Source organism: Lonchura striata, chromosome 4 (assembly GCF_050655825.1).
Source record: "Lonchura striata isolate lonStrDom1 chromosome 4, ASM5065582v1, whole genome shotgun sequence".
Taxonomy (NCBI): Eukaryota; Metazoa; Chordata; class Aves; order Passeriformes; family Estrildidae; genus Lonchura; species Lonchura striata.
Window position 1 is genome coordinate 69313824 of NC_140706.1, and position 19766 is coordinate 69333589.

The 19766-nt window shown below is 42.1% G+C and overlaps 1 protein-coding gene across 1 annotated transcript in view; it reads left to right on the forward strand.

Annotated features, from left to right (window-relative positions):
• NDST4 (N-deacetylase and N-sulfotransferase 4) overlaps positions 1 to 19766 on the forward strand; it is a 69451-nt gene that overhangs the window by 22437 nt on the left and 27248 nt on the right. The window contains exons 3-4 of the mRNA XM_021531489.4: positions 13179 to 13266; positions 17649 to 17803. Of these exons, the coding sequence (XP_021387164.3) occupies positions 13179 to 13266; positions 17649 to 17803 (243 nt within the window). The remainder of the gene's footprint in view (positions 1 to 13178; positions 13267 to 17648; positions 17804 to 19766) is intronic.

Consider the following 19766-nt stretch of genomic DNA (forward strand, 5'->3'; position numbering starts at 1 on the left):
CCACTAAGAATTGAATTTTCAAAATTTACCAGAATATTAAAGGATAAGCTAATAAGAATATCCTGCAAAACAGTGTATCAGTTAAAACACTTCACAGCCTTCTTTAGGAAATAAAGTATTTTTTTGCCATTCAGAAGTACCAATTATCAATGTCCTTTACCAAGCCATGGAAATGTCTCTGTTTGTAAGCCTTACTCTTTTCTGTGTTTCTATTCTTTCTGTTAATTACCAGCACTCTCATTGACTACTGTCCACATTTTTCATCCAGGCAGCACCTGAACACAAGTGGCACCTCTGCTGTGGTACAACTCAGCTCCTCTAGCACATCACATCCCTGCTATTTTTAACACTTCTGATTGGAAAAGGCTGAATCCCTTACCTCAGAGCTTCATTTTTTTAATTGATGTCATAGTTTAAATGACATTTTAGCATTCAGTTTAAAAAAAACCACTAACTAAATCTATTAATACTAATACCACCTTCCCAATACTTTATGACCAAGGCATGGAAAAATTCCAAGAGCTAGAGGTTAGGATTTTAATTTTCCTTTCAGCCTACTCGTTCAGTCATTTATCCTTATACTAAATGGGTGGAAAATCCTTCCAAAATGGCAAAGTGACAAGGCAGAGGAAAATTAAGTTTATATTCCTGTTACTTGATCAACCTGATTGCTCCAGTGAAACAGCTTCCTGTGGCAAAAGGTTGATTTATGAAAGGCAGAATGTTTCACTGGAATATGATTCAAACAAAATTGTGTTCTGCCAGCTCATCTGCTCTGGCAGACTAAAGGAAAAGGGGGCGGTTCATAGAATATTAAAAAAAAAAAAAATCCAAAAATCATAATTAAATGTACCTTTGGAATTGCTGATATTCCAGAAATTAAAAAATGTAAGTAATTCACACTTTGCTGAGACATTTCTTTAATACAAGAAATGGATATTTCAGGTTTTTGCTGCCTCTTCATTTCATGTAAAAGCCAGAATTATTAATGTAGCTTTTACATTACATATTAAATCTAAAATACCAACACTGAAGCAATTCCTAAAAGTTGTCTCAATATTCCACTTGAACTGCCTGGATTGAATCAGACTCAATTAAAGCCACGGGCTTCAGGACCTGTGTGTTTTTCACCCCAAAACATCAGCCCTTCAAGTAAAAAAATGGTATAAAAAATGATGGAATTCACATTTTTGACAGGAGACTGTATTTGCCTGCCTGGCCCAAACCTCATGAAATACTGGCTCTTAAAGCTGTCAGGGATTGTTGATAGCACAAGTGCTTTTTTGGTGGAGACCCAATGGTTTTAAGAGGGCAAATCACATGGGCAGCAAGGTTGTACCTGGAGAAAAGCAGCCTGCTGAAGAGCTGGGTAAGGGAGAGAGGCTCAGGGGATGAGGATCAAAGTGCTTGGTCCATTTTCCAGCAATATTTAATCCCTCAGGGCTACAAGACTGAAGACCTCCTTTGTAATAATATTTACTGTAGGTTTTTGAACAAATTAGCACCAATTTTGGGGAATTAGTTTAATATACATGTATAAATAAGCATTAATCTATATGAATCTGTAATTAATAGAGATTAAATACTCTATAATTGTATTAATTTAGGAGTTCCAGGGACAATGGGAACTGCTGAGGCTATGCTCTGCATGGTTAATAGTAACAATAATAATAATAACAATAATGCGTTACATTTAGAAAATAGGTTCAGCCGCAGCATGTGAATTCTTTAATAAAAAAGCTCTGCATGTCTCTTCCTAGTAATATATCCCAAGATTTATGTGCATCATAAACAAATACGTCTGTGGTACTATAAAATGTAGTTCCACTGTATTTGTTATTAGGAAAGGGAATACAGTTTCCCATATGCTTTTCCTCTTATTTCTGCTGTAACTGGGCACAGGCTGCCAGTACATTATCAGGAAACTAAACCCACCCATCCCTGCTGTAAATATTCCAAGGTGAGTGTTAAATAGAGGGAATTTTGGGCAGGAAACCTGTGCCTGGAAAGAGCCCGCTGTAGGATGGTTAAAACCACCCTTCTGCTCTTCAAATGCACCAAACCAGCTGAGGTTCCACCTACAGAAATATTCTGGATTATTCATTTCACTGGTGACCTAACCCGTGGGGTGTGCTGAACCCCAGCAGAGGAGAGAGGGGGCAAACAAAGGGGAATGCACAGCTCAAAGGAGAGCTGGAGGAATAAAGAACAGTTTTCCACAATGGAAAATAGCACCCAGCTTTTAGCTCTTTATCATCTTACAGCTGCAAATTACTTCCAGGATTTGGATATACACCTTTTCAAACAGTCCTGTTTGGCTAGCAGAGATTACCCAAGCAAAGCCTGTCACAGCAATTCAGTATTTGTGATTTTCAACCAGCTATTCCCATATAAAATAAAATTATGGCGTTACCCTTCAGCTGTGAGAGTAATAGAATCTCTCACTTCAGAAATGAGTAGAAATTTAGTGTAACAACTATAATTAAAAGCTTGATAGTTTGCTGAACATATTTTTCCCAGTTTAATGATCCTGTGTTACATGAATTCATACTTTACATTGCAAGTAGCTACAGTTTTCAATGGGAATATTTAGAGGGAAAAGTGCTGCCTTTAATGATTAAGATCAAAAGCAACTAGATTTAAAAGTTAACTGCCTCAGTAATGCCACTTTCTGGCTGCCACCAAAATGCATATGAATGGCTCTTAAATAGGAATCTGTATTAAGCAAAAACCAACTCTTTCCCCCCGAAATTTTCTGCGCTGCTTCTGGTTTTTAAGACAATGCCATGCAAGCATCCAATGTGCTGGTGAGATCAGCTCTCTTCCCTAGCCCCAAGGGCTGGAGACCTATTCACCACAAGGGCTTGATTTATTAAAAAAATATGGATATTGATCTAGTAGCGATATCCAACTGTGAGGGACAAAAACTCTCTAACAGTTTAAAGTTAGAAAGTGTGTGTTTATTGTGTGTGGGATAGCTCCCAAATCCACACCACACCTTCCAGGTTATTACAGAGTCTTTTTATCCATACAAGTATTGAATACCCAAAATACAAATCCATATTCATCATTTTGGTACATCCCATTCCCCGCTTCCTATGCTAATCACTCCAAAATCTATTCAGCATGTGTGGTTTGTCCCTTTAAATGGGTCGGTGTCCCTTTCATGGGGAGGGGTCCCAAATGAAGAAGTAAATGAAGTCTTCCTCCTTCTGACCTTTCTACCTTTTCAATGCCAATATGACAAATGAACTCTTGGTAGAACTCCCATTCCTTGTCTTCAATTGGTTCCAGAACAGAGGAGGCCCACAATTGTTTTATGTTCCTAAAAGCTCTTTGTCAGTTTGTGTATTCTTCATTATAAACCCAGCTAACTCAACATTGTGCTGACAAGCAATCAATTATTAGTTAACTACTAACTCCTAACTTCATCAAGGCCTACTCATTTATTATTATTTTAATTAACTCTAGTAAGGCTTATTTCTAACTAAAATCGTAGCTCCTCTCAAATCTCTAAATTCCTTAAAGTTTACGCTTCAGGCTCACAACCAGAGTGCTCCTGCATGTGAGAACAGAGAAAAGCCAAGAGTTGCAACTGTTATGAGACTTAGGAAAGGATCACAAACACTGATTTTTCACTGGATTATTATTGTCACCAGCCATTATTACTCTTGGAAGACATCCTGCTCCTCTAGGGTCTGCTCAGAGATCAGCTGGCTGCTGTGGGCACTGCCACAAGGCTAAGCTGGAAAAGCCAATGTAGAAGGGCTTCCTGTTAGCAGAAGTTTCCTTCCTAGGAAGTTACTGGAAGGACTGAAATATTTCATCACTTTTCCTCAATTGCATTGGACCACTTGAATTTCTCAAGGGTGCAGGTTTGAGTTTTTTTGCCAGCCTTTATTCCAGAGTGATCTGAGGAAGAGCAGTAATTCAGTTTTACTCTGAGTGTAATATTTCCACTTATAGGAAAGGTGTGGTGCTACTTTTGAACCCGAAACATTTCCTTTGACTGTTAAAGAGATTTGTTCTCAACTTTACCTGAAATTACCTACTTTTATGAAAAAATAACCTACTGGAACTTCTGAAATCGGTGATTTCAAATGTGCCAGCCTCAGTTGCTAGCCTGGATTCATTTTGTTGGACAACACACTGGCCTTTCATGCTTCTATTGAAGAGAACTGAGTAGAAATCTAAGATGGGCATTGCCATTTTAATTTGGATCTTCCAGCCTCCTCCTCCTCTGGACAGCTCACTATGCTGTCTTCATGCTGGGAAGGATAATAAAGCAGTGGCAAACAAGGAGGATTTTCCAGGATGGAGGGATTTTAAACCTGTCCTGGAGGACAATAAATGTTTTAGCTGCCTCTGCTCTGAACCTGAAGGAGCAGGGGGTGGCAGAAGCACTCTGATCTCTGGTGAAAGAGATGCAGTGTAAAGCAAGAACATTTGCCTTGAAATTCCCTTTTCATTCCACAGAAACATCCAATTCTAGTTATCAAAACACTGAAGCCAGCTCCCTGGATAATGGAAGACAGCATCACAAAGAAGGAAGATAGATCAGAGAAGTTAAGCTCTGCCAGACAAGTATCAAACATTTCAAAAATATTAAAAAGCAACACTCAATCCTAGTGGTTTTTAAAGCACACCCTTACTCATCAAAATTCTGCAAACTGAAAGTTTCACAATAACCAAGGAAAACATTTCTCCAGACTTCCCTGGTTTCTGAATTTTATGGAGAGGCTGGGCAAAAGGCAGAGGGAAAAAAGCCCAAAGATATGGAGGAGCTCTTTTAAAGCCACAAAACAGATCCATCATTGTGCCAACACACCCACTCTGAGCCCTGAAGGACACACCTGAGTTCGGGGCATATCACCTGCTCCAATCTCTCCTTTATGATTGAATGTGCAGTGGAAAAAAAAACCAAACTTAATTCCCCACCACAAAGCATATACAGCAGTTAGCTTTTAAGCAGTAAATTTAAGGCAGGAATTTGACATTGCTGGTAGGTGCTCAGAATTTTGAGATAAATGTGCATGATGAGAACTTGAAGGAAGTTTTATTTTTGTGACAAGTTATCTGAGTGAATGATTTCCAAGGGCAGTGAAGGAACAGAAAATCACTCTGATTAAACCTTAGTAGATTCAAGTCCATAAATTAAAGAAGATAAATAAGGTAGCCTCCATTAGTCTAGCCTTTAAATAATTTATAGCAACTGCATACCCACCTGTAACATGCTGTAGAGTTTTTTTAATTTCTTTTTCTTTTTTTGCTAAAGAAAGCAAGTCTGAAGCAAGAAGACACAAGAAAAAATATACAACTCAACCAAAATGCAGTTGTTGGCATTATCTGTCTCTTACCTATATTTGTATTGTGCCAAAGAGAAAGAGACACTTTAATCCTTATTTTTGGCATGGCCTAAACATGACCTGAGCTAACTAATGTCCAGTCTGAGTTTTATATCGGTGACACACAGCACAGTGACTGACACCTGCAACAGCACCACTATGGTTCAACATACATTTTTTTATTAACATACTACTTTAGACCTCAATATTGTCACCGTAAAGCCTTGAGGTGGTTTTGCTGTTCAATACTTATTTTAGGGACTCATTTTGTGATTGCTTCTGGCTGACATGAGGGTTCTGTCCCTGCCTTTTGGGCCTCTTGCTTGGTAGCTCTACAGTGGAATTAGAGGGAGACAAACCCCACCTGCCTCGTGCAGATGAGGAGCTGGGGAAATAGAACATCTCTTCTTGATTTCATGGGGCTGTTGTGCTGACCAGGCTGAACTGCAGCCATAGGGAGCAGAGCCACTGAAATTAAAACAAGCACTCGTCATCAGGTCATTTCAAAAACGGGACCAATAATCCTTCATCTCCCACTGGCAGATTGCCTTCCCCTGATTCCCCTGCCTGAAGAGCCTTTCTTCAAGAGATTTCTTTTGCTGAAAATGCTTCCGCTTCTGAAAAGTCAGAAGTGATAAGAAATAATCTCTAAGCCCCTTCACTGCTCAGCTCCAAGTGCCACCAGCTCCTGTCCCTGGAGGGAGGGATCCTGCCCAGTCCCAGCAGGCTCCCCACAGCCCAGGGAATTGCCACCTGCTCTCAGCCTGGGCACAGGCTGCCTTTTCCCCTTCCAGGACTTGTCAGCACATTTGGTCAGCATTCCTAGAAAATCCTTCTGAATCAGCAGCAATTGATCCTGGAGACCCTCAGTGGGACCCAAGCAGGCTGTACATCTTCCAGCACAGAGCAGTAATCACTGCTGGCAGGAGAGCACTGCAGCTTCTCCCTGCTCCTGCAGCTCCAGCTCGTGTGCATGCTCCCAGCCAGACCCAATGCCTTGGATCCTGCCCAGAATGGGGGGCAATTGCCTTAACTCCCCTCTGTGGCCCTGGTTAAAATAAACCCTTCTTTTTATTCACACTCTTTCTCTTTGATTCATCCTTTCTGCCCTGTTAGACTGTCCCCTTGCTCCTCATTTGAGCTTTTGGCTGCTAGATGCTCTACCAAGGCCAGGAATTCCTTTTCCCAAGAAGAGACACTGGATAAGTGCCATGGGTATTTTTATGTATCTTGTGCAGCTGGTCAAGGTGCTCTCACTGCTGGGGTATCTGTGTCACACTCAGCATCATCTCTCTTCTAATACTAAATGAAAAGCCATCTCCTGAGTTCTCAGGGAAGGTACTCACCACTTAGTCATGAGGGAGTAGTAAATTTGGTGCACTACCACCTCATTCATCTCCTTCAGCTGAAACTGGCTGAACCTCTGCTGGGACAGATGCACTCCTCTGGGTCAAATTAATGCAGGTAGTCTCCTGGCAGCTTTCTGACTTTAGGACAGAGTTACAACACAGCAGCAACAGATCTGATAAACTGAGTGCTCCATTCAAGAGAGAAAAATCTTTTATTTTTTCTGTTTCCAATAAACATACCACACAAATACGTGTGGATCATCACCTTTTGTCTTGCTTCAGAGAAACCCACCTATCCTGTCAGACCTCACACAAAGGCAGCCAGCTCCAGGGAAATGCTGAACAGGCTCAAGTAATAGCTCTATAATAAAAAATAGATCTGCAGCCAGAGCTGGCTGTGTCCAGCCCCAGCTGAGAACTTCCTGTTAATTATTTATATGGCACTGTGGATTCGAGTTGTCCCGTGATAAGGGTGCTTCACAGGAATAAAAGCACGAGGAAATGCAGTCCCACCCCTCAAGAAGGCAGGGCCAGAGCCCTGGCTGTGCCCAGTGCTCTGCAGCCAGCACTGGGAGTGGCACCATTTGTAGGCAAACTGGGTGAGGAGTGTCTCCAGGTCTATGAGATTTGGCAGTTTCCCTCTCATCCAGGCCCTGCTATTCCAGTCAGGTTTGACACAGGGTATAGGGCAAGTGATTTCAAAATCCCATTAGAGATTTTACTAATTCCAACCCCTAAACTGCCTTCAAACTCTAGCCACTAAGTCAATAATGTGGATTCTTCCTAATTCCTACACTCTGGTATTATCTGCTATAAGCATAGGAAGTGGGCTTAAATCCTCACCACACAGAAATCATCAACTTAGCTTCTCTGGGCTTATAAATTCCTTACCAAGCTGAGTTTTAACAAGTGCAGATACAGCTGAGTTGATTGTCCCCCTTATGACAGAAATTTATGCTCCAATCTGAAAGCTGAAAATAAGGAACTTGGAATCCCCGTCTTGCAGTGACCCCATCAGGAATGTCAGGCTAGACATCACTTTTTACTGACAGCTTTCCTGACAGAAAATAGCAGTGGCTAGTTATTTCACACCTTCCTTACAGTCATCACTATGATTTTACCTGCTTTGTGGTATTCCTATCAATTCCAGTTCCGCCAGCTTTGAAAATTGCCAAGACCACAGCAGGCTTAGTCAGATTTTTTTATCCTAGCATAGATTTCAGGGAGGGAGCAAGAGCTGGAAGAGGCAATCAAAAAATCACATCCTGACAGCAGCTGCTTGCAGTGCAAAGAAACATTGCTGAAAGTACTCTTTGCTTTTTCTTTTTTTCGTCTAAAAAATTTCAGCTGGAAATTTAGAGTAAAAACTATTATTTTATAGTCCTCCAACTTTGTACAGACCACCAGCAAATTGCTGCACAGAACAGCTCAGGAATGTACCTCAGGGCTTCGGAGCTGCACAAGCATTAAGGACAGATGTTAGGGACAAAAAATGAATAAATGCATTAAAAGACTTCTTGGTATTAATGACAAGTATGTGCCATAAAAACATGAGAAAACTGTCTGAAAGTGAAAAACAATTTTGGTTGGAAAGAATTCCTGGTGATGATCTAATCCAAGCCCCAGCTCAAAGCAGAGGTAATGCTAAAGTTATCTATGTGCAAATATTTCCACGTATTTTCTGCCCACAGTATATATAAATAACAAGTATTGTGTTTACAGTGAGCATATCCATATTTTATACACACACACAAAAGAGCAGAAACCTGCAGCAGTGCAATCACTATCCAGCACTAGGATCTGTTCCCAAATGAATAATGACTTTGAGTAATGGCAAACGAGCCCATTTTTGACAAGACTCTCAGTCATATCCCTCCGAAGGTGATGGGACAGTGGAACCTTGGCCAGGCACCCCTGGGAAGCCAGGCACTGGCACATCCTCCCATGCCAGAAACACTTCCTCAACCAGCCTGTGCAAGTGAAAGAACTCAAGATGACAGCAAATTGCAGACACACTGCAAAGCAGGGATATCAAACTTGCCCTCCTTCCCCTGATCTCCTTCCAGAGCAAGTGAAGAACTCCCCCACCTGCCCCACCCACTGTGCATCCTCACCAGCAGGCTCGGTGGGAAATTGGGATGGTGTCTCCTTGGGCAGCTCTCCCTTGTGGAATGCCCCAGAGCACCATGACCCCACAGATCTTGCCAAAGGCACGGGCACCTCCAAGATCTGGAGGTTTTGCTGCTTCCCAAAATTCATGTTCACAGCATTGCCTCTGGAAGGGCACATGCATGAGCAGGAGCCCTCATGAAATGCCAGGCTGTCTGCCCCACACTGGGGAAATGTCAAGTCCAGCAAATCTTGTGTCCTTCCATGCTTTTCCTGATGCTCTCAATTTCTGAGAATGTTCCTGAGACACCTGAGTGTCAAGAGATTGGTTCTGTTTTGCAGAAATAATGATTAGAGGTGCCATAAAGATATTCTGATGGCTGCAGTTTTCAAGCTAAACAATGTCTACATCTAAGAGACTTCTAGGATTTTTCCTCCAAAAGTAAGACTAAGTTTTCACCATCTGATCTCACAGACACTGATCCTTTCTTTGCCAAGGGCCCTTTTTGTCTCTAATGCTGTTACCTGTGGTGGGAACAGACTGAAAGGCACACGAAACAACACTGGTTAAGAGGATACTAGAAAAAGGACAAGGACCTGTGCAGCAATTCCCATAAGGAATCTTTTTTTTTGGTTTAACTGAAGTTTCAGGGATCACTTGCACACACACACAAGCCCACAGCTGCATGTACATCTGTCTCCCTACAAACAGCCCCAATATTGATCCCCAGTGTGAGGTATGAGATGGTGCTGGCTCAATCCACGTGGCAGCTGCCCTCCTCACCCCAAACACGACTGCCCATGCTTTAGCAGCTCCATTGATCCACTCAGACCTTTGGGGTGGGAGGAAAGCCTCTTTAATTACTTGGGCTGACCTCCAGGTTCTGTTTTGCCCTAGCAATGTCTTCAGAAATCCAGTACTGCGTTTTAGCATTGTTATCACTTAACTTAGATTTGGAGTTTTGCTCCCCAGAGAGGCACCTTCTTCCTCAGCCTGGCCAGCCCATGCCCGGCATCAAAATCAGGCAAAGTCATTTATTTGCCTTCTCTAAGGATTTGAAAACCTCTACACTTCCCTCAGCCAGAGGTGTTTTGACCTTTAATTAAAAGGAAAATTTGTTGTCTTCCACTCAGAAGGCAGCAAATAATGAACTCATTAAAATGAGGTTACTGTTCAGGCCTTCGAGCAGTAAGAGCCAAAGTCTCATTAGCAGCTAACAATCCAGAACATAGCACATAAATATACCTAATATGGCAGAGCAAAATGCCTTGGTGCATTAAATTTGAACAGAATCAAATGTTTACAGTCAGTGATGTCTGGGGCATGAAGTTTTAATGTACTTAATGAAGGAAAGCAAATTGCTTCCTATTAGGCATGAAATGTTCCTGCAGAAATTGCCCCAAAAAGTTTATTATGTAAATGAAGGATAGAGTTATAATTAACAAGGACATAGCAAGGAAATATCAGCTTCTTCCTAATAGATGCACCAATTATGAAGAATAAAGACATGGCAACTTCAAATCTACAAAAGGTAATTATATGGATTAATGTAAAAAGCTACTGAATGCAATATAATGAAGAAACTGTATCTTATGAGTGTCAGAGAAAAGCTTCACTGACAAAGCAAAGAATCGATTAATAAAGTGAAATCCGTGAGTTTTGAGAGATTCCAGGCAATTAAGGGCTTGTATTTGAAAGAAAAGCTTCGATTACCTTAAAAAGCAAGCCCCTGTCTTTGCTAAGGCACAGAGATGTGCCTGTTTGTCTGTGCACAGTGTGCTCCGTGGTTCTTTCCTTGGCAAGGATAATTATTAAGCATGATCTATTCAATTGCCCAAAAATAACCACCTGTGGGCTCAACAGGGAATGCTGCTTGTGCTCCCACAGGCATGCCATGGATGGGGATGGGGTGGGGGAAGGGGGGATGCCTGTGAAGCCAGGGACAGCAGGCAGAGTGAGAATAGCTGTGTGGCACCTGGCCTTGGAAAGAGAATTGGAAAGAGAACAGCTTTCCAGCTGTTAAAATTCAAGAGCTCTTCTCCACGCTGCAGAACCTTCAGAATCAAATAAAATAAATACCTTCTGCCTCCCATGGAGCCCAGGAAGGTTTCTGGCCCTGGGTGCCAGGGATATGCAGCCTCTCCACTCTTTCATTAAAGATAGGGAAGGCAGACCTTAATCACCTAAGAAGTTTTTCTATGTTAAGGGTGGGAATGACATCAGTGCCCTCCCTCCAAACAGACAAGCAGTGACAAAATAAGTTTGGACTGTCTTAGCTGACAATATCTCCTAAGCATTAAAGAGGGGAGGTCATGACAACAAAATAGAGCTCCGTATTATATAAATTAATATGCATATATGGAAATTGAAATGGCAAAAATAAAAAGCCTTTAGGACCAAGCCAAATTCAGTTTGAGTGACAGATTTGCCCTTTAGACAGAGGAAAAGGCTTGACACACTGCAGGTTCCAGGATTTACATCTTAATCCTCGCTCTGTGTTTTTAATGAGGCCTCACTGGGCTGGAAGGCTCCTGCCTATCCTGCAGCTCTGTCATCTTACTGAGATGTGAGATGAGCAGGAGAGGAGCCCAGGTGATGAAATGATGTTTGTTGCGTGCCCCTTCTCATACTATATGTTAAGTGATGATAATTTCTCAAGATGTTCTTCCCTCAAAGGAAAATTAAATTGATTTTGCTCAGCCCATCAGTCTTTCTCAACATATCTAAACTGCTCTAGATAGCTTGGAAAATTATATTCTAAAATATAATGACTTAGATTCTATGCTTCTGACTTTAATGGTGTCAATTTAGTGGCAGTTTTTACCAGCTGGGGATTTTCCTCAATGTCTCAGCTAACAGTGGTGCTCATCTCTGAGATTTTTGCATTTTAGTGAACATTTACTCGTTATATATTACGTAAATATAGTCCCACATGTGGAATTGTCACAGGATTGAAATAATCAACTTACTAAATGTCTGGCAAGATAGGCTGGAAACCATACAACTACCTTAATATTTAATGCTAAAGCACAAGATTTACTGTCAGAAGATTACTTTATTTCCTTCAGCAAGGAGAGGAATTTGCTTGGTGACTGTTGCAGCTGATAAACACTATCTCAATTTTACATCTTCCTTGCCACCCTAAATACATTTCTATTTAAAAAAAAATCCAGGCAGATGCACACTGCCTGGAAGTCTCTTGTATTACACTCACACCTCCGCTGCTTAATTCCTGGTTTCATTGTTTATCCTGCACTGGAGATACTTCTGGTTTCTAGCCCCATGTAAGGGTGCTGGTCCTTGCTTAAAATAGACCAAAAAACTATTTTCCTGCAAAGTTCAGGGAAATTATGACTGTAGGGAATGTATTTTTTTCAAATGAAGGACAACATTAGCTGGGCTAGGGGTGTGTTTAAACCACTGCAATCATTTTATCTTTGAACTTTGCAAGAACATGAAGGTCCAATCAATAGAAATGTTATTAATAGATAATAGGAAAAGTTCTCAAGGGCCACATAATGGAGACACAGAAAATTGATGAAAAACAGGGTTTATAACCTATTCAGCATTGGCAAGGCCAATAGGGAGAGAAATGCACTCCCCATCTCACATGCAGCACACCCAAATTCCAGAGGCTGGGGATCCAGAGCAGATCTGTGCACAAGGACCAGCTCCAGGAGCAGTGCAGAGCTAACAACCAGCAGTAAACATCCAGTAAAGCTCACACAGGCTTATCCATCTTCCCTCTTTCCCTAGTAGCTTTGGAAATATGTCCAAAACAAAAACTGGACAAGTGGCCAAGACTATCTATTTCTTCTATAAGCAACATCCTTTCCTTCCATTTCATTTACAGTGGGCTTATCTTAGTTTGGAGGAGGGAATAAAAATAAACATTAATTAAGTTAAAAATTAATTTATGACACAGACACAGCCTCTACCAGAGATCAAACCTGAAGCTTTGCTCATTCACATGCTTAAGCCTGAATTTGCTATTCAGACACAGCCCAAAATTGTCCTTCAGGTAAGTAAATCCCAATGCCTTCATGCCTAGATGACAAGTAGTACTCCTAATTTTATTTTGGGGTTTGAGCACATTTTATCAAGCTTCACTAATAACCCAGAGCATGGGTGACTTCTGCCTCTGAGTGGCTGGACTCAAGTCCTGCCATAGATCACTGCCCCAGTGGATAATGTCCTGGGCCAAGCCACAGAACCAGCACCTCCTTGGATAGTCAGGCACTCTACCTTTTCCAGCCATCAAAATCTCATGGAACAAATTAAGCTCTCTATAATAGTCCTATTAAAAAAAAAAAAAAAAAGAGCCTAAAATAATACTAATTTTCTAAATCCATGTTAATTTCTTATTTATTTCAGGCTTTACTAGAGACTCAAAATTTACTGCGCACTCAGGTTGCAAATTTTACCTTCAACCTTGGATTTTCAGGAAAATTTTACCACACAGGTAAGAAGAAACTTCATGCAGTTAAATAGGTGACAGAATTTTAAATCTAGCTTTAAACATTCCCGTTCTAAATAATCACTGACTCACTGGGAAATATATATTCCATCATTTCAGTGTCCAAAGGGGTAAAAACACACTATGGACGAGCTGCTCAGGTACACAAGGATGCCATTGGTGTTTTCCTGAAAGATGTGTGATGGTAAATCTTAGTGTTATAAAGGAGGCAAAGTAGTTGCAGAGATCTCTCTAATTCCTCAGGAGACAGGCCAGCACAGAAGAGAGAGAAATGTTTTTCAGGTGTGATAGGTATGATGAATTTATAAAAGATTGGAAAAATCATGTCTCAGAACCTCTGAGGAGGCAGCAGTGTTTCAATGGGATGCATCAGATTTTGTTATGCCTGTGAAGGAAATCAGCCTCAGTGATCTGCAAATCAGGAGGGATAATAAAGGAAAAGATGATGAAAAGGAATTTGTATTGAAACCTGTGCTTCTGTGCAAGAGGAGGCACTTCCACACCTCCTCATCCTTGCGACTCCTTTCTCCTTTTTGCTCCATTTCTTCACAGCACAATACCCACATCCTAAATTTTTTTTTTCCCCTCCTCTTTTGCCTTCCCCTTTGCTGCACCTCCACTCTGACTTCCCCCTGGTGCCACTGAGCTGTGCTGCTCCCCTCGTGCTGCTGAGGCAAGAAGAGACTCCCTGCAAGGGAGAACCTCCTGTGCTCCTTTCCCAGCACCATAACCCTTCCCAGCTCTGGAGACCATCCAAAAGCCTCAGCTGTCAGCCCACTCAGCCACACTCCTGGAGTGAGGCCAGGGAAACTTATCTGGAGCCTGGGAGAAGGCAGCAAGAGGATGGGAGGGTGAGTTTAAAAACTAGGAATGAGCCAGTCTGTAGGGAACGCTGGGCTCCAGGATGGTTTAGATGAATGGAGACAAGAGATCTCTGAAGGTTGCTCCTGGGATATCAGGTTTATTAGGGATGGAGAAAGGTCTTGCTTGGAGCTGCCAGACGCAGCACGTGGTGAGGCTTGAGGGGATGGGAGAGGGGAGAGACAAGAGGATGCTCTAGGAGAAGGTGGAGGTCCTATGAGGGGGGAAGATCCAAGAGGGCATCTGGCCCCTCGGAGCCCCTTATCAGGGGGCTTCAAGGTGGGCTGGAGCAAGACTTGAGCCAGTGGAGTTACAGACACTTGAAGTTTTAGGATACAGGTGCAGGGTGAACCACACATTTTGGGGAGTGAGATGGAACAGTCCACTTGACCCCTGGACACATCCGTAGGCAAGGGCATTGTCCAGCTAGCAGAGAGGACTGTTCCATCCTGGCTGTATTATTTATGAATAATTATATTTATCCATCCTTCCCAACACCAGTCCCTGCCTTCCTAGACCGTGAGGCAGCCGGATGAGCAGAGAGAAGGCAAAATGTTGTGTTTGTATCACTGTCACTAAGTCCAGGCTGTTCTCCCCTTGTGCAAGCACTTAATGCCAAGCAACTGCTGCCCAGGAAACCTCATGGACTAAAGACACAGGCTGGAGAGAGAAAGGAGGAGGATATGCACGTGTGTCCATCCTCCTAAAGCTCCTCAAAACAGCACAGAACTACTTCCCAAGCTGAAGCATGTCCTTGGCTCCATGAAGAGGCCTGGATGCAGCTGGGTTTTGAACAGAGCACTTCATTGACAGGGTGGGGATGGCCTTTTGTCATCTCAGCTTACTGGAAAGCTTGCAGCATATTCTCCATGCAATATACTCTTTATTGACTCATTATAAATACAGCCTGTAATTACTCTACACGTGGCTTGCTGACCCACAGAGGCTTTTATGAGCAGGTACTCAACTTCCCTAGAGTGGCATTGTGCTGTCCTTTCCAAAACTTGGACCTTTTTAAAACTATGGGAGGGAGATGAGTGTGGGGATGTGTTGGCAGACTAGACTGTCACACATTTTCATGGAAAGATGCTGCTGACAACTCAGATATTGCAATATATCAGGCCACATCAGCTGGCAACCTCTGCACTGCATTAACACCATTAACAAAAAGAATGAGCAGACCTTGTTAGTTCTGCAGCTTTAACAAACATTTTCCACTTGTTCATGCTGCAGCAGCTGAAATTACCACATTCTCAGGATTTTCACTGTAGATGTACAAGATTATTGGTAGCAGCTTTCACCTGTGTAACTATGATTATAGTTTTAAAATATGGGGTTAAATATTATGCACCAACAAACTTGGAATTATTACCTGTGTAAAGTGCACTCAAAGTAGACACATGCTCACCCTGTTCATAGGTTTCATGCATTTTTCAGATTTCACATTTAAATGAAGTTACAGAAAGGATGTTGATTGTACAAGAAATTAAAACCTCAAGATCCCTTGTTTAGCCTCCAATATTCTGAATAAGGAGTTGGGCAGAAATATTTAAACAATATAAGCATCCATCAAATTCTCCATACAAACTTTGCATGAGATTTTTTTGGAAATAACACTACTTAAGAATTCATAAAATCAAACAATGCTCTGTTCTAAAGTTTGTGAGAAAAATTAACCTCATAAGCAATGTCACTACCCAAGGTTAAACCTCCAACATTTCTGCCTCACCTCTAGCATTACAGGATAGGGTTATTCTTCTTTAAAATGGAAAACATCGTCCTTCATCTTGTTTGTTTTTTGTTAAAGTAAAAGAAGTGCAAGGTTTTATTAGGTGTATATCTAAATTTACAAAGAAATTAATGGGAAAAAGTAGGATTAATTTCAAGAACCACGCTCTACTTCAAAAGTTAAGGCACTAAATTATACTTTGTCCTAAATCTACAATCTCTGATTGTAGTTCTTAATGTATTTCAAAGACCCACTTGTTTCCTCCTCACCCCTAACTCTGGCTTATCAAAGAGATCCTCAGTTGCCTCATAAACTCCATTTTCTCCCTGCTCTGTCCCATTTTGAAAGCCTGTGTTAAGTTTCTTCCCTTGCCCGTTCCCGAGTGACTGCAAGTGAAGCACACAGCCCAAAACCAGACAGCAGTCACTCCCAAAATGCAGGGCACAGAGGGAGCAGCCATCAGACCTTTTTTTCAGTATGGAATTCTCTAGAAAACGTGGTTTTCTTTTGCCAGCAGCATTCCCATCAGCGGGAGGGCAGCTGCCTTAGAACTTGCAGAGCGCTGCAAAGAGGGGAGCAAAGGGGTTCAGTGGCTCTGGGAGAAAGTTTCAAAGTCCTGCTCTCCTTGTGTAGTGGCATTCTTCAAAAGCCACCGCAGAAATGGAAAATAAAAGCCAAGAGCTGAAGTGCAGGCACTGAACAGGCATCTCTGAATGTTCCTGCCAAGTAAACAGTGACATCCGCGGAGCATTTGTGCTTCCAATGAGTTTTGCAAAACATTAAAGGGCCTGTAAGAAGACAGGATTTCTATGTTTGCATCAGGAGACCGATTTTGGCAATTAGTTCTTAGACTGAAGCAACATAAAAGCATTCAAATGGCAAAGAACACGAAGGAAATGTGCTATAAACCAAATATTGTTGGGTAGCTTGAAGGTGAAGCTACTGGAATGTCACTTTGCCTTTCCAGGCTGGAAAGGCAGGCCAGACGTGTCTGCAGATGGCAGGAACAGCGTTGTGTCCTTTCTCAAATGGGAGATTTTCTTTGTTACAGCCACATGTCCTCACTTCTGCCCGAAGCAGATACCCTTCACTAACACAGAAGGTTTTATTGGGTTTACTTCAAGATTAAATCTGGCCAAAAGTGAATACTGAACTCTAAGAAATATTTGGAAGCCTTCTGCCATTACAGCTTCGTGCTTTCCACCTAATTGTATTTTAAAACTTGTTTCGCGCTTTACCAGAAATTATCAGATTTCAATTAACCAAGGCTAATAAAGTGGTAGTTAAAAGAATAGAGGAGAAGCATTGGTAAGATTTCATTTTTATCCATATGTTGCCTTTATGGAGAGTATTTTGTACTTAACAGTGACATTATTATCAGGACAAAATGGAGAATAACTGATACCTTTTCTTTAATACTGAACAACCTCATTTGTCCAGCTTTCAAAAGACCTGGACAACAGCATTAATATTCCTGGCACTGGCACTGTTTTGTCACATAACTCCAAGCTGCCAGGTTATGGGGATGAAAAGATAGTGTGGCATTAAAATAAAACAAAGAGAGAAAATGGGGAGGGGGTGGCTTTTAAGATAATATATGTTTAGAAAAAGTCCTACTCTTTATATTCAATATTCCCATAGTTCATAAATGTAACAGGAACACAGTGAAACAAGCCAAGGACACCAGGGTTTTTGGGAGACTCTTCTGTGCTTAAAAAGAAACTGTGGGCCTTTCTTGCTTTCTAGTATCTTTGTTGTCCCTTTCTTCCCTCTGCAGGCACTGAGGAGGAGGATGAGGGTGATGACCTGCTGCTGAGATCTGTGGATGAGTTCTGGTGGTTTCCCCACATGTGGAGTCACATGCAGCCACACCTCTTCCACAATGAGTCCTCGCTGGTGGAGCAGATGATCCTCAACAAAGAGTTTGCAATGGTGAGTAAGAGCTCCCGAGAGATTTACTGGGATGCCTTCACTACCTTGGCCATACCTTCCCCACTTGTCTTATACAATACCTGTATATTTACTCAGGCATGCAAACAGAGGCAGTGAGATTAGAAACTCATCCCAAACCCAGCCTGTTTGTGACTCAAACTGGATTCTGTCTTGGCCTTGCCCATTGACACCAGCTCTCTGCAGAGGGAGCAGCCCTGCCTCAAGCATCCTGGCAGGACCATAGGGATGAGAACAGTGAAAACACAGCAGATAGCAGCTGGCCTTCTAAGCTTTAGGCAGCTGTTTGCACACAGGTTATCAGCTTAGTAAACTCTGCTGCAAACACCCTCAGTAAGGCAGGGCAGAAGTTGCAGTGAACCCTAAGCCCTGGTGAATGGTTTGGGAGAAATCTCGATGCTGACAGAGCCAACAAATGAAGCTGCTGGGTTTCACTGCGCCTTTTGAAATGACCTGCTTGAAAAATGCTCTTTATATAGCTAACCTCCTGCCAATATTGACAGATAATGGTGCTTCCCTTTTCCTCATTTGTGCTCTGAACTTCCACGAGCCACCTGCACCCTTTGCCCAGACCTCACACTGCTTGTAGTATTTACAGCCTTTTCAGGATAATTCTGCTGGCTTATTGCACACAACAAAGGGAACCCGAAATCTTTAAATGCTGGCTTTGGGAAAGACACTGTGTGGTCTTTGGTGAGGCACAGAAATACCAAGCAACCACAGCTGCTCACAGGAGCTGAGGGACACAGTGGGGCTTCCTCAGCTGCTTTGAGAACAGCAATTCCCCAGCCCTTCCCAGCTCCAAAATGCCAAGCCCCTTCCTCCCATCCCTCACATGAGCCGAGGCAGAGGCAAATGCCTGAACAAGTAGTTGGAAGCAATTTATTCCCTTGTTTATGGAAATGTTTCCCTACAAACCTTTAAAGAAAATTAATTAAAAATGGCTTAACTGTTTACTCGTTATGCCAGATTTCCTGTCTTCCCATTGACTGCTTGGCAGGATGACTTCTTGTCCTTTCTACAGTTCTGCTTCCCTGTCAGCCTCATTCCTGGCACAGTCTGTTCATGCCTTTTGTGTAGCCTGGCCCAGAGACCCAAACAGAGCTGAGCTTTTAAATGCAAGAGTAATTTTTTTTCAACAATCCATATCTCAAAAATACACAGTCCCTCAATCTTTAAACCTATGGGGAAATTCTCCTAGTATTTTCAGGAAGCATAAAGTCACCCAGGTCGAGCCACCTTTGGGAGTAAAATCTATAGCATAGCCTGAAAACAGAGCTGCTAATGGAATCTGCTTGTAACTTCAACTCCAGAAAGATAAAGCCTGTGTCCTGAAGGGTAGAGACTCCTTAGGGTGCCTATAAATAAGGAGCTGATGTCAGTGAAAAGCTGCTGTTATTACACTTTTATTTCCTGCTAACATTTCAACAGGGGTTGTATCAACCCCTTGACCTTGAATCTATATGAGCTGTACGATTTACTTATGAGAACATTTCTTTTCCAAAGGCTTCCTCTGAAATTCTCTCTTGTGGGAGAAATCCATCTTCCTGCTATGACAGCCTCCCTGATAGCCATCAGAGAGGTCCCAGCCTTGACTTCAGAGCGGGTTTCATTCCTCCCTGCCTTTCTCATCCTCACCATCGTGTCTTATTCGACAAACAGACTCCCTGTTCTGCAGCTGCACTTCTCTAAGCCCTCCGAGTTAAAGCAAACCTCTTTCCATTATTCTTTGATGTCACCAGGTGGATCCAAATTTAAATTAGAATAGATAGAAAATTTGCTTGATGTTACACGTGTTTTGTTTGTTGTCCTCTATCTTTATTTAATATTACACTCAGGAGAACACAGCTTGATGCTGGTGCCATTTTCTCTTGCATTTCTCATTTATTGACCATATCTCCCTACCTCCTGCTTTGGCTCCACATAGAGGTGACACTTTGTGTCA